The sequence below is a fragment of the Ascaphus truei genome, chromosome 1, assembly GCF_040206685.1.
Source record: "Ascaphus truei isolate aAscTru1 chromosome 1, aAscTru1.hap1, whole genome shotgun sequence".
Classification (NCBI taxonomy): Eukaryota; Metazoa; Chordata; class Amphibia; order Anura; family Ascaphidae; genus Ascaphus; species Ascaphus truei.
This window is the reverse complement of record NC_134483.1, coordinates 215,051,011-215,065,746: the sequence shown is the minus strand read 5'-3', so window position 1 is coordinate 215,065,746 and position 14,736 is coordinate 215,051,011. Positions and strand designations below refer to the sequence as shown.

At 38.7% G+C, this 14,736-nt stretch overlaps 1 protein-coding gene across 1 annotated transcript in view; it reads right to left on the bottom strand.

Moving 5' to 3' along the window:
- The window catches only part of LOC142492386 (uncharacterized), a 27,647-nt gene extending 13,137 nt beyond the window's left edge, over positions 1 to 14,510 (bottom strand). Inside the window, exons 1-2 of the mRNA XM_075595054.1 lie at positions 13,718 to 14,510; positions 12,930 to 13,352 (exon numbers count right to left, since the gene is read on the bottom strand). Coding sequence (XP_075451169.1) covers positions 12,930 to 13,352; positions 13,718 to 13,814 — 520 coding nt within the window. The 5' untranslated portion in view covers positions 13,815 to 14,510. The remainder of the gene's footprint in view (positions 1 to 12,929; positions 13,353 to 13,717) is intronic.
- Between the last annotated feature and the right edge of the window lie 226 nt (positions 14,511 to 14,736).

Here is a 14,736-nt window from a genome sequence, read left to right as displayed (position 1 = left end):
AGTATTTTCCAATGCATCTGCCAATATTCAACATTAGCCTCAAATTCCATTTCCATGTATAGGATAGGAGACTGCCAGTAGTAGCAACTGTACCGAGTGGAGACAAAATGTCAAGGACTTCCTACTGTATCAGCTGCAGATTAATATTTCAACTCGGGCAGATAACAGATTCTTAGAACATCCTCTCCATTTGTCCTTCTGTTTTTCATTTATGTCTGTTGCCTTTGTAAGACGTTGTTTATTTTGTTTGCAATCACTTTTTGAACTAATGCAGGTTTTAAGTATTTGCTTGTTAACACAATACTCATGTTTCAGTGCCAATACAATACATGCATGTCAACAAGAAAAACATACAATATTACTATATTACAGATTACCTCATCTTAATAGAAGCGCATTATATCATTTGTTCCTTTTATGATGTTTTGCTTTCAGTAGTTTACATTAAGTTTTTTAAATTGCATAGTAGACACAGTGATGTAAATACATAAATTTCAAAAATATAGGGTGCATAAGATTTTATGTAAAGGCTTAGGGCTTATTCTATATCTGATGAAGCGGCTGATTGGGCCGTATTGGGCCAAAACCCCATTTATGTCAATAACGAAATTAGGACAAAAATGGCCTGATCGAATATAGAAAAAAGCCATATGCCCACTCTTTACTAAACTCCAATAGATCAGAAATAAGCACAATGATTCACACCTGAACACACACAGGTCTCACTGCAGGTGACCATTACTATCCTAAAACAAACAAAATCACAATAGAAACAAAGCTCATATTGTATCTAAAGAGAAGCACAAAGGTACGACAAATATCCATTTATTCATCACTATAAATGCTAACAATATTTCATACAAAAATGTAATTTATTTATTTGAATGAAAAATACAGTTATTTAAATAGAAATATATTGAGTTGTAGCCCTAACAAATTTAGCTCCATAATAATTATATATACACATCACCCCCATAACTGCAAATATGCAAAGAAAAATATACAAATTGGATCAAATATACAGTATAACAGATAATTGCCAGTCTGCATATTAGTCTCCCAAAATCAGTACAAATCCATGCAGACATGCTGACACTGTTTCTGCAGTAGCCTGTTATTTGGTTGGTCCCATCCTGTTCTTGCGTCCCTGTGCCCTGTTCCTGTGCATTCCCTGTTGCTGACCCCAGCTTGTGATCCTGACAACGCTACCTTGCCAACCTTTTTTGATCTCTGCCCATGACCCGACTACAATACCTTGCTGCCTTACCCTGGATCCCTGCCTGTGACCCCAACTACGCCTTTGCCTACTCCCTGCTGTTCTGGCCACTGCAGTCCATCCTGCACTTGAGTCCCTTGACAGAAAACAAAGGCATTTCCTGGACTTCGACGGAACAGGCTCAGCCGGTTGCCTGCATCACCCTGAGGAAAGACCCCTTCCTATTTTTCATGGAGAAAGATAAGTATTGTGTGATAATCCTATTACTGATTCTAAAGCCTCAAATGTAAAAGTAAGTCCAGCTGTCTCTTGTTTCCCTGCTGTGCTTGATATCGCTATTGTTAATTCCAAGGCTTCAGTTTTAAAGACATTCAATTTTCACTGGTGTTTCTGTGGGTTTGGGTGTTCCTATTGTCCCTATTTCTGATTCTATGTCTCCTACCTTAAAGACAATTTTGTCTCTTACTGACTCCTGTGCAGAGCCCTAGACAGGAGGAGCGACCGCGAGGACTGTACCAGACGCTAGAATGGGTCGTATGCCTCACTCTATCCGCTAAAGGGCTCGCCGTAGCCTGCTCTCTCTCCCTTCCCCTCTCACATCTCAGTGTCGGAAGCCTTGGCCTTCTGCCAACATACAGCGCTGTTGGTTACAACACTGCAGCCGCCTGACTAGTGCGCAGCTGTATATATAGATTTTGGCATGGCACTGGGAAGCTGTTACTAAACAGCATCTATCACATACAGGTTTGCTTTACAGCCACCACCCGTGTATTCACACGCATATGAGGGAAGGGCTATGATTGTATTAACGGATACTGCTCAACAATTTGACATTTTGTCATTAGCATAGACCGTGATATATATGTATACAAAGCGACACTTACAAGTATTTAGATACCGCTGATAAATATTTTATACTGCTATATATGACACTGTTATCATTCCTTTGCTTGACGCTGGTTACTGAACATGCATAAGATATGTGTTTAACTCATGAGCGTCATATGTCCTAATAATATGCAGGAGTGGAAGGGGTTAATCTCAGACAAAAGTAACTGAAGAGAATACTAAAGTCCACACAATTCCCCATTCTGACTCCAATTGCTCCTCCTAGGGGTTTAGTTCATACCCATTTTATTCATTTGAGTGTAATTGTTAATTGTAAATATGTATTAAAACTTTTTTGTTTTTTTGCGCCGCTTTCCCTTTTAGTTTCTGGTATAGGGGATTTTACCTTATAGCTTAAGAAACATATACGCTTGGTATAGAGTGCATCCATAGGGGTACCTTTGAACTTCTTCGTTTACTCTCTTTCACATATGTATTGACCCCCATTGACCATACCTTTTTAAGGACCTCCGGTTTAATAGGTGAGCAGCTCTTTACTAACCTTTATGCAGAGCCCTAGACACCCATTTCTGATTCTACGCGCGATGGGTATGGAGAACATACAGAAGTTTTGAGCAATAAGTGTGAGCATGCTAATGCTTCTGAACTTCCCATAGTAAAGTGGAAGAAAGGAGGTTCTCAGATGACTGTGGAAGTTTCAGAAGTAATTAAAGATGACCCTATAACATGAGGAAAGCATGCATTAGAAAGGAGCCAAGATACGCTGCAGCCTCTTGCAACTAACAAAATCATCCCTGGAGTGGTGACAAAGAAAAAGGTTGGGCAGAAGAAAGATGAAGCCTTGAACCGAGCTAAAAATGCCTTATCTCAGGCACTTTCATCTGCATGGAATGAGATTGATTGCCTCTGGGAATGATTGGATAAAGAGCCAAGAAGCCAAGGCTGAGCTACAGAAGTGTCTGTCCACAGCTATCGCTAAGTGTCAATTTTTGGAGGAAAAAAGCATCAGTTTTAGAGTCACATGGATAACATGTAGAATAATCTGGAGAGGTCATACATTGATGCTGGTATGAACCAGTATTTCATTGACCTCGTTGGTGCAGGGCTAGAAGTCTCTCAGAGAAAGGTTCACAGTCTTAGCACAGAGCTGGAAGCCTCTCGGGAGGTGATTCGCAGTTCAATACAGAGGTGCATACATGGATGGATATCTATAAAAAGATCAACAGTAGTTTAAACCAAGAATACAAGAATCTGAAATAAATCAATTCCGTTTTCACAGATCAGGTCAGTAAAGGAAATAAGAAACTCCATGAACTAGAAAAGTAGATGAAACTATTTGTACAAGAAAACTCAAGGATACAATTAGCACTGGAAGAAGCAGAGGGCGCCTTGGAAAGGAAATAGGCAAATCCCTATGTTTCCAGTTAGAACTTTATAAAATCAGAGCAGACTCTGAAAGTTAACAAAGAAGCATCTTAACACTTCTGAGATATTCCAAGCTCTTATCCCAGGAAGTATGAAAAGAGAAAGTTATCTACACAACTGCTCCACATCTGTTGTCATACAGGGGGATGAAGGCTTGTCTGTCTTATCGCCAGCATAATGTAGCCTGCATTCTTCAGTTGGTTTGGAGAATGCAACGACAGATGAAGAAGAATGAACATTTAAAGCAATGTGTGCTTGTACTCCAGTAAAATATCAGAAAATGTCAGCAACAAAGATGCTATGGGATCATGAAGAAAGCTGCTTGTGTGATTCAGTCCAGATACAGGTTGTGCATCCTAACCAAGCAAGCTGTGCACTCCTATAGGTGCATTTGCAATGCTTTCTCTGTGCTACAGTCTGCTTTCCAGAAGATGTTGGAAAGAAGAGCCTACAGTATGTGATTCAAAATAGATTCCTCATTATGAAAGACACCACTATCAAGATTCAGTCGGTAACTAGAATGAGACAGAGATGTAACCACTATCACACAAATGAGAACAGGATCACTACTTATTCAGTGGTGCTTTTGTCTGAATAAATTAACGCATCGGGAAAGAGAGGTACAAGACTACAAATCTGTTGACGCAAAAGAGAGATGCCACGGGGTAGAGTCAGAGCTGATAAGAGCTCCACTAAGGTTGAGCTGCTTGAGATCAGACCAGGCGCAAATGGTCACGCCAGAAACAAAGAAGAGATAACAGTACGATGCCTGAGAAAATTAGCTGTTAACCCAGTAGAAGATGAGTTTGAGCAACAAGTCCTCTGCTGAGTTAAGGAGACTAAGGGCCTCATGCAGTAAGCGTTGATAAGGGAATTATCGCCATTTTATAGCCAAAATTGGGTTTGAGATTCAGTAAGCGCCGATAAGTGCTTGATTTCGCCAGGTTTCGGAGCCGATTATTTTGTTATGGCCAGTCGGCTGCCGATAAGCCTGTTTTCGCCACTGATCGCCACTTTTTTAAATCGGCTAGATTCAACAAAAAAAATCAGCTTATCGGGGCTGATCGGCACTACGAAATTGAGATGTTATGGCCAATTTCTCCCGCCAACTAAAGTTGGCAGTTTGGAGGGGAGAACGATCGCTAAGGCTGCCGGAACGGCACTTAGAAAAAAAAAAACTTCTGTACATCAATGGAGTCAATGGAGCGGGGACGTATAACAGTATAGTACTGTTTACGTTTCATTGCTCACAATACAAACGTCATTTGCATTACAGTGTGGGGGCATTCCCTGCATTGTGTCACAGCTGACGTGTATTATTTGCATTACATTCTACTTTTACATGTTTTCAGCATTTGCTGGTCACATTACTCATCATGTGATGATGTGTCAAGGGAAAATACTATACTCAACTCTTAAAGGAGAACCTCACATCATATCACACATTTTATTGAACTGAGCGACAATTATTTACATGATGTTACACATGTCACACATGTCACACATACACCGTATATTCATGTTCCTTTACATTACACAATGCTTGTAATGTGTCATGCATCTTTAAACGTTCATGTACATCTAAATTCTCATGTTTACATCTACATATGGTCCTCCCTATTTTCATGACGTCACTTATTGGACGATCAATCACATTGCATGTTTACATTGTAACCGTTGCATTACAAGCACTTCAACCTAACTTATACACACATGTACAGTAATTCAGCATTGGGACACCTTGTTAACTCATTCTATACCAACTATCCTCCTTACAGAAATGCATGCATATGCACACGACTATTCATTGTTGTCAACATGTGACAATAACATGCCTAATTACACATGTTACACAAAACTTTTCCCACGTCAATCTCAGCCTTTTTGTCTAATTACATGACTGACTGTTGCCTTCAGAAGTTTTACATGCATTGCACATGCAACTATTTATTTGCAAGCAATGTTTGTACAAAGCTTCACGTCACATCATTGGCAAATATCATCATTCCCTGCAGAATACACACAACAAATACTTATAACAACAACTGCACACAGCTTGCCACAGAAGTACTTTATTATGTTAATGTAACACCTTGCATTTTACTATGTCACCTGACATCATCACATACCTATTTAAAGGACGCCCATTACCTGCTCATTCACAGCTACTCATTTCAAAATGTTGAGATTGTTTAGGAGACGGAGGAACATTCTTTTCTATGACATGCTTGATGATCAAGAGAATGATATAGGGCAAGGGAGGGACACATCGAGGGACAGTGACAGGGACAGTCACGCGGATACGACAGGGACAGGGAGAGGGACAGGCCGAGGGACAGGTAGAGGGACAGGAGATCAGAGGAGAAGACAGAGGAGACAAGTTGTGCCTCATCCGCGTGTGTACAGGGAGAGAACCCTGTTAGATGGGATGAGTGAGGAGGAGATTGTAAGTCGCTATCGTTTGAGTTCAGCAGCAATCTTATCTCTTTATGAGGAGATAAGGGGAGATTTAGATTTTTTCACAGCCAGAGGTCGTGCAGTCCCTGGGCTTGTTAAAATGCTGTGCTCATTACATTATCTTGCTTCCGCGTCATACCAGACAACTGTGGGCATAGTGGGCGGGGTCTCGCAATCTACATTCTCGCGGGCCTTGACCCAGTTTCTCTATGCACTCAATAGACGCGCTAGGAATTATATTCATTTTCCTACAGAGGCGACAGAGTGGCTGGAAGTCAGGACTGGCTTTTATAATATAGCAGGGATACCATGTGTGCTGGGTGCAATCGATTGCACACATGTTGCTTTGATTGCACCTAGTCAGAGTGAGCATGTGTACCGCAATCGTAAGCACTACCATTCACTCAATGTACAGGTGGTATGTGATGCCACGATGAGGATAATTCATGTGGTACCCAAATTCCCTGGTTCCAGTCACGATTCCTCTATCCTGAGGAACTCTTCAGTCTTCCATGCGTTCGAAGAGGGACATTTTGAACATGGTTGGCTGCTGGGTGAGTACACATTTACATGTTCTAACACAAAACACATTTTTCTTTAGGAATGTTGGCATTGTAGAATCTTATCACTAATGTCAGCTTATGTGTGCTCCATTCATTATAGGTGACTCAGGATACGGAATTAGGCCGTGGCTCTTGACTCCGGTGCTAAACCCTCAAACTGAAGCAGAGGAGAGGTACAATGCAGCCCATATATCTACAAGATCTGTTATAGAGAGGACATTTGGCCTACTCAAGACCAGATTTAGGTGTCTGGACAGAACTGGTGGGGCTCTTCTATACAAGCCTCAAAAAGTGTCTGATATTATTCTTGCCTGTTGCATTTTGCACAATGTTGCACTCAGGCACAATGTACAATCAGACCTAGCTGAGCCTTTGGTAGACGAGCATCCCACCCATGTAGCTGCTGAAAATGAACAAACAGCCAGTGGTGGCCAGACACGCCAGAATCTCATCAATTCATTTTTTTCTTGTAAGTAAAAACATATATGTTCCAAGTTATACTTTTATAGTTACATTATGTTATCTTAACAATAATGTTTTTTTATATACTCTTCTGGTAGGACACAGATGAATATGGGTTGCACACCTTTCTTTTCTCTGCTGTGTGCACAAAGGGATGTGGCACCGGTATGTTATTGTTGCACAGGTTATATAATCCCTCTTCAATTGTACTTTAGTTGTGTGTATGTGAATACAACTGGGGTAACAAAGCACTAATATTGTAGCATTGTGTTGTTCCTTATGCTAAGACAATACACATATTATGCCCATACTCATTCATGCTTCTAGTATGCTTACATACAATGTTATTGGTGCAGTGTAACATGTACATCCATATGATGTGTACACCAGGCTGATTTACATTTTGAATGTCATTAAATATACATGGTGTTGCACATTTAACACCAAATACACACTTTGCTGTGTTGTTTACGGTACTGAAGATGGCATGTCAATGTTTGCAATTTATATATTGTTCCTTTGCATTATAGGTATATCTCCAGTATGACTGATCATGGTATGTATATTTGCTGACATCTCTCATAAGATGTGCCTACCTCAATCTTCCTATAATTATTTGAAGTAAAAACCCAACATATTGGTTTAAACACAAATGTAACATACATGTACTTTCTGTATCATGTATATGCATTTAGCTACTCTTGAGGTTTCATGTGCATTGTATTAGAAAATGATTACTCCCATTTCATCACATTTTATGTATGTTTCCTTATAAATTCCATTAATGTAATATAGAGGTGTTTGGAGAAAAGGGGATAACTGTACTTATTTGTTTACTTACGGGAGCTCATTCATCACGGATGAAATTGACTGATCATAACACTCCATGCATGAATGCCTGTAATCACAACAATGCGTACTACATCTTATATTTAGCAATGTAGGTGTTTATTAATGCTAGGAATTAATAGTCAACATTAATTTAAATTTGTGACATGTGTATGTATAAGTCACACGTGTGTGGATGTGTCCTACATGTACCAAGTGTAAAACTGTTAACAGAAAAGACAATTTTGTGGCAAATGTTACTGTCATTTAGCATTTCTAATTTACCAATATGACAATGTTGGTAATATTTGTGGAATATAAATCACGTCACTTCATCATTATCATGATGATAATTATCAAGTATTCTCACAATTGTAACGTCAATCACGTGCACATTAGCATAGACACACTTTTTAAGACAACTGATTGTGTCTGTATCAATTTGTGTAGGATCCATGTATAACACCGACAAATGATAACACCAGCTTTATTATGGTAGCTTATATCATCATATTGACTATACTATGTATTTTTAGAACGTTTAATAAACACAGTAAACTATAGTTAGTTAGGTTAATGAAATATACACAGAAACGTACTTCATTACATGATGTTGATGTCATATTCAGAACATCATGCATTGTAGGGGACCCCAACATCTGGCCAATAACATTATTTGCTACAGTCCCAAACCATTTTATCAACATACCCATGTAACAAGAGATTTTTAACAATAAATGGCTAGTTGGTTGTAAGTGTCCTTTACATTGGGAGAAGGAGTGGCTCAGTGAGTAAAGACACACACTGGCACTGAGAGTTTGAAGCAGGGGAGTCTGGTTCAATTCCCGGTGTCGGCTCCTTGTGACCTTGGGCAAGTCACTTTATCTCCCTGTGCCTCAGGCGGCAAAAAATAAATTGTAAGTTCCACGGGCCAGGGACCTCAGCCTGAAAAATGTGTCTGTAAAGCGCTGTATACAACTAGCAGCGCTATACATGAACATGCTCATATTATAATTATTATTATTATTGTTACATAGTTTCGACAGTCATACGTTCCATTACACAATAGAATACACAAATGTGTTAGCAGAGTGGGAATGGTTGTTATATATAAAACACACCATGCCATAAAATGATAGTAGTCATTAAAGAACACTCAATAAAAATTCATGAGGCACTATTTTGCAACATCATTATGTTAATTAAGTGCTTATGCAATATAGGCATAAGGGTATCACATTTTTAATTGTTTGTTAATAAGTGCTGCAAGCAATATAAAATTAGTTCCATATGTAGTATAGTAGTCGGTGGCTCCTCCTCACAATCATCTCATATAAAGGTAGACTCTTCTGAAATCATACATTGATCCGATTGTATCTTCCCTGACATCTCTGAAATACAGCAAACACATGATGGTCAAATATGGCACCTTACTATATATGTATCCGTGACAACGCGTTACACAGCTCTATATGATTGTGTACATACACACGTCACTCACTTATATGTTAGAAGTACAAGTGTACATCAGTATGTAATGTTTCTTTAAATTTGTAGCAGGCATAACTATGTATATGAAGTGAACGTTGCCTGTATACTGAAAAATGTGCGCGCACATCTTAGTGTGCGCACGCACTTCACGCTTGGCTCCACTAACTGTTAGCGCATGCGCAAAACAAAGCGTACGTTGTGCGTTCAATACATCTTGAAAATACCATTAAACATAAAATCTTTATTTCAAATACAATGAAGACGAAACTACATTCGTTCTAAACGAGTACATCTGTATTCTTTTTAAACAGACGTGTTTGGACAGAAAGGACGGCCGATAACACAATGCGCAAATGCAATACGTGTGACGTCATGTTAAACCAGCGTGAAACGCACGCTAACACTCCTCCCACTCAATTAACATTCGGCTAACGCCCAGTTGACGCCTACAAACACTGAGCCGCACACATGACACACTGCAGTTACCGTTACTATAACAAAACATGACAGCCAATAGGCTTTGAGGCGCGCATGTCGCTTGGGGGCGGGACTTACATCCGTAATCCTTTTTAAGGACGCCTTGGCCCATGACAAGGGTCTCACGTCATACGTGGTGGACCCGGTTTTAAATGTTGTAGATGTTGCATGATAACAAAACAGGTATGTGTTAGAGTTATGGTAAAATGTTGCTAATATGTTTTAAGGGATAGGAAAGTACGTATATTTATTCCGTCAGCAATGTGTACTACTCTTTCACGTTCTACTATATTGTATTAGGAAACAATTTCTTTGTGATCGCTACATGTTATGCAGTGTGCAATGTTACGCTGTATCCACGCATTGAAAGTGAAAATGGTGGTTAAAAAAAAAAAAAAAGTTTAAACGCAGAGTCAACGCATAACGATTGTTATATTTACCATTCTTCTAGAATTAACTCTTCGTCTGCCTGCAACTGGTCGCTCCAGAAATGCAAGGCATTTTCATCCACGCTTGACCCAAACGCTGAATCCAGTATGTCACACATCTCCTCCATGAAGCGCTCATAGGAATCGCCACTGCTTTCTTCAAACAATTGGTCCGGAGGTAGGTTCATTTCTTCGGGTACCCATTCCAATGCATTTTCTGCTGAAAGGCTTGCTACATAATCATAGTAGTTTTGTTCTTGTACAATGTGGGTTTCGGGAATGGAGGGTGCAGATATTGCAGCAGGTATCGATTCACACGGAACAGTAGTAGCGGATCCATTGCAATTGGCATTAGGAATAAATATGCCTTTAAGCACAATATGTGTGCCCTCTTTGACGGTGAAATTTTTTTCCTTCGCAATCTTCCAGAAACCATACTTGTCTTCTAGCTTATCCTGCACAAGTTCAAAACAGTCATTAGTTGATAAAGTGAATCTTACTGAGGAATTAAAATTGCACGCATGCCCACGGTCTTGGTAATAAGGATATTTTGCTCGAATCAAATCATAGATTTGGCGTGTGCTTGCTTTGTGTCCGCAAGTTGATAAAATTGCTTCTGATACCATGTATTTATACCCTAACTGCGGATTTTGATTTTTAACGAATTCTTCAGCCATTGCAGATTAGCACAAAAGATGTGTGCAGGTATCTGTCCTTTGCTCATAAAAATGAAACTGCTCAATGGCTAACAAATTTCTGTGTTTCCTTTTCAAGGTCAACAAAAGTATAAACTTTTACTCCTCATTTCAAATGCCAATTGGATTTGTAGTTTTAATTGGTTGAACATTTGTGGTTTGTGATAGGCGCTTGTGGGACAAACATGTATCCTTTTTTTTATCTCGTTTCTGAAAACATTCCTACACTTGTAATTAAGTAACATTGAGTTTTCTTCCAAAATAACAAAGAGCACTGTGTGAAAATAGTGCTTAGACAGCCATATCAGTAAATACACACACCTGCAAAATGAAATGTTTCTTTCCCGCATACATTTCTGTGTGTATTTGAAAGTCTGCTTAACTCCCTGTCTGCATGAGTTTAAATACGTGTGTATCTATATATATATATATACATATATCTCTCTGATAAATATATATATATAAAGTGTATATTGTAATATATGTATATTGTGTGTGTGTGTATATATATATATATATATATATATATATATATATATATATATATATATAGTGTGTGTGTGTGTGTGTATATATATATATATATATATATATATATATATATATATATATAATGTATCTTTTTTTTTTTATATATATTGCAGGAGTACACACAACATATTGATGGCAGTAAGTAGGCCTTGTATGAAACCTATTTAAATGGTGATAAACATGAGTGAATTAAGTAATAAACATTTATTTGCGCCCAATACTGTTAGAGGCTCACACTTAGTATAGTTTTCAAACATTAGGCCTGTATTATTAAAATACTGTGTTTTCACAAGGAAGCATGAAGTGTATGTTTTTTGTAAATACATCTATACCAGTTTACATAGTACTATATACACATACACACACACACACACACACACAGTGTGTGTGTGTGTGTGTGTGTGTGTGTGTGCATATATGCATACATACTACATATATATTAGTATAAATTCAGAGATGTTCTTGAAACAAGAACACATAAATGATTAAAGGACAACATTACAATGCCCAAGCAAGGCAAAGGTAAGTAATATTTTACACATAATCCTGCTGTACACGTACAAGAAAGATGTTTGCAGTTAAATAGGTTTTTTTTTAATTGCATGTGAATAATATGCACATGCAATGATTACATCAAGTAACACACCCAAATGCAATGTTTTGCTGCAAAGTCAATGGCAGCTTCTCTAAACTTAGCAACTGGCTCCTGATGGACCGTTACTGAACAGACGATTAATACATCAATATTTATAACACTATTCTTTAATTACGACTGTTAACATTTCCAAAACTTCACGTGTACAAGAACATACTTGAAAGTTTGGAAACAACACAGTCTTCTGCATACATACAATATTAATTAGATAATCTGAAGTCAACAAAACAAGGCCAAAGACATATTTTTTTTGTTCCTTTTGAGATCGAGTAACAGGCCTGCTTGTTGTCTCTTGTATTTTCCTTTTTCGTTTGGCAACAACTTTAGCCACAACAGAGCCACTTTGACTGGCCTCTGGCACTTCACGGGCAGGGCTTGTGGCCAGTGACTCACCTACAGGGCTTTTGAGCAGTGACTGTTCACCTACAGGGCTTTTGGGCAGTGACTCACCTACAGGGCTTTTGGGCAGTGACTGTTCACCTACAGGGCTTTTGGGCAGTGACTCACCTACAGGGCTTTTGGGCAGTGACTGTTCACCTACAGGGCTTTTGGGCAGTGACTGTTCACCGACAGGGCTTGTGCCCACTGACACATGTGAGCAAGTTGGTAGACACTGCACAAGTGATGGTTGCTCTGTTTCATGTGTGTCTTTTTTTGTTTTTGACCAAAAACTGGTCAGTAGTAACTGCTTGTGTTTTGTTTGTGTCGCCTCCTTTGTAGGTGTCAGCTGCTGATTTTGTACCGATGGCAGCGGTAGCATGTCGTCAGGAACCTGCACAGCAATGTCTGCTACTTGACCGGTAACATTCGGACCTGGTGAATGAAGATCAGAAGCATGTGGTGAAAACTGACCTGCATGAACAGATCCTGCCTGTGAGGTGTTGAAGTTGAATTGTGGTACATTAGTCATTCTCAAGTAATTAGCTTGTGTTTGCTGAACAACTAATGCTTCGAATGAGGTGTTGATTTTTTGCAACTGTTTAGGCACTTCAATGAAGACTCTGTGGAGATGTGCCAATTGTGAAACTGTTTCTTCCTGCAGTGCAATCATCCTTTCCAGGACTGTCATCAGGTCAGAATGGCGACGATTTTCTGCTTCCACAATTTTTCCCTCAGAAGCTACAATTGCATCGTATGTGGTATTTGCTGGACGATTTGGCGGTAAAACAGTTTCAATTGGAACCTCTTCATGGTCACTTGCTTGTATTTGTGTGTCTATGGCGGCATCATCATCATCATCATCATCATCATCATCATAATCCTCATCATCATGTTCTACAAATAAATGTACACATTATTAAATGGCATGTTAATCTCTGCTGTGTTACTATGTAATTCTACTGTGTCATAAGTAACAACTAACATGTTTCCATACGTTTTATAACCTCACATTAAAAACTACCTTGACTTAAGAATAATGTTTGGACTCAGTATGAAATATGAGTGAATGAAAACTTGCTGTAAACTCACAACTCCTACATGATAGTTAACATCACTAACACAATACATGTTGCCTTACACTTCATTTTCACTGACACTAAGTAATCCTATTTAAAGAAGAAGTGCAAAACAAATAATGAACATGACAACATAACATATAGAAGAGCACATATTATATGGCCACCAACTGATACACTCACCTTCTAGGTGTGTTGAGCTGGCTGACCCAGGTGAAGACACTTGTTCCGTCTCAGGTGACACATGTCCTTCAGGGGCAACTATATATAACAATAACATAAGTTTTACATTTACATGTGTAAATATTGAACAAACAGTTATTGTATGTTCTGTATTTATGAGTACCTAACAGCATCATTTCCTTAACCCAAAATGTGTGTGTGAAAGTGAACATAAATAGTTGTAATAACAATGTACATGCCTGTGTACTTAGAACTTTTGAGTTCCCTAACATAAAACATACTATGTTTCTGCAGTAATGCGTGAGGATAAATAGATTAAATTTGAACATAAAAATCATATGTTGTGTAGTGATATCAGTATCATAATGTACATAACTATCATGAGATGACCATTCACAATGGTTATCATGAAGGTGGTCATATTGCAAAAAGTGTTGTTTTTGGTAGAGGATATGTGTGGTACATTAATAGAAGATGTGGCACACCTGAATGTGGCTGTCACTCAACAAGACAACACATGCAGTGTGTGATAATGTGTTGTTGATAGTAGTTCAACTATAGATATGAGTGAACTAATGTGTGACGTACGCTTTGATAAGTAATGAGTTGTTGGGGCATTTAGTAGCTAAAGTGTAGCTTTCAAATGAGTGTGATTAACTTCAGTTGTGCTAGTCAGGTTGTAATAACGGTATTCCCTTCCCCAAAAAGCCTAATCAGCCACACCTTTCAATTACTTGAAACAGGTGAAAATGGTGTGAACTAAGTTGACCCTAAAATGAGCCTGTAATTTGTGTGTGTGCTGAACCCCACCCCCTCTGTTGAAGTGTATGCTGTGATGAGATATTAATTGTAGCTGCTTTAACACAATGGTAGATGAGCTAAATAGTCGTGTGCAGTTTTAAAGTTATGAAAACAATGACATAACATATGATACGTGTGCCTCATTATGCTGTCTGTATATGAGTTAAAGCAAAAATGGACCTTTTCATAAACAACTATAGATGTGTTAGTGCAAGTGA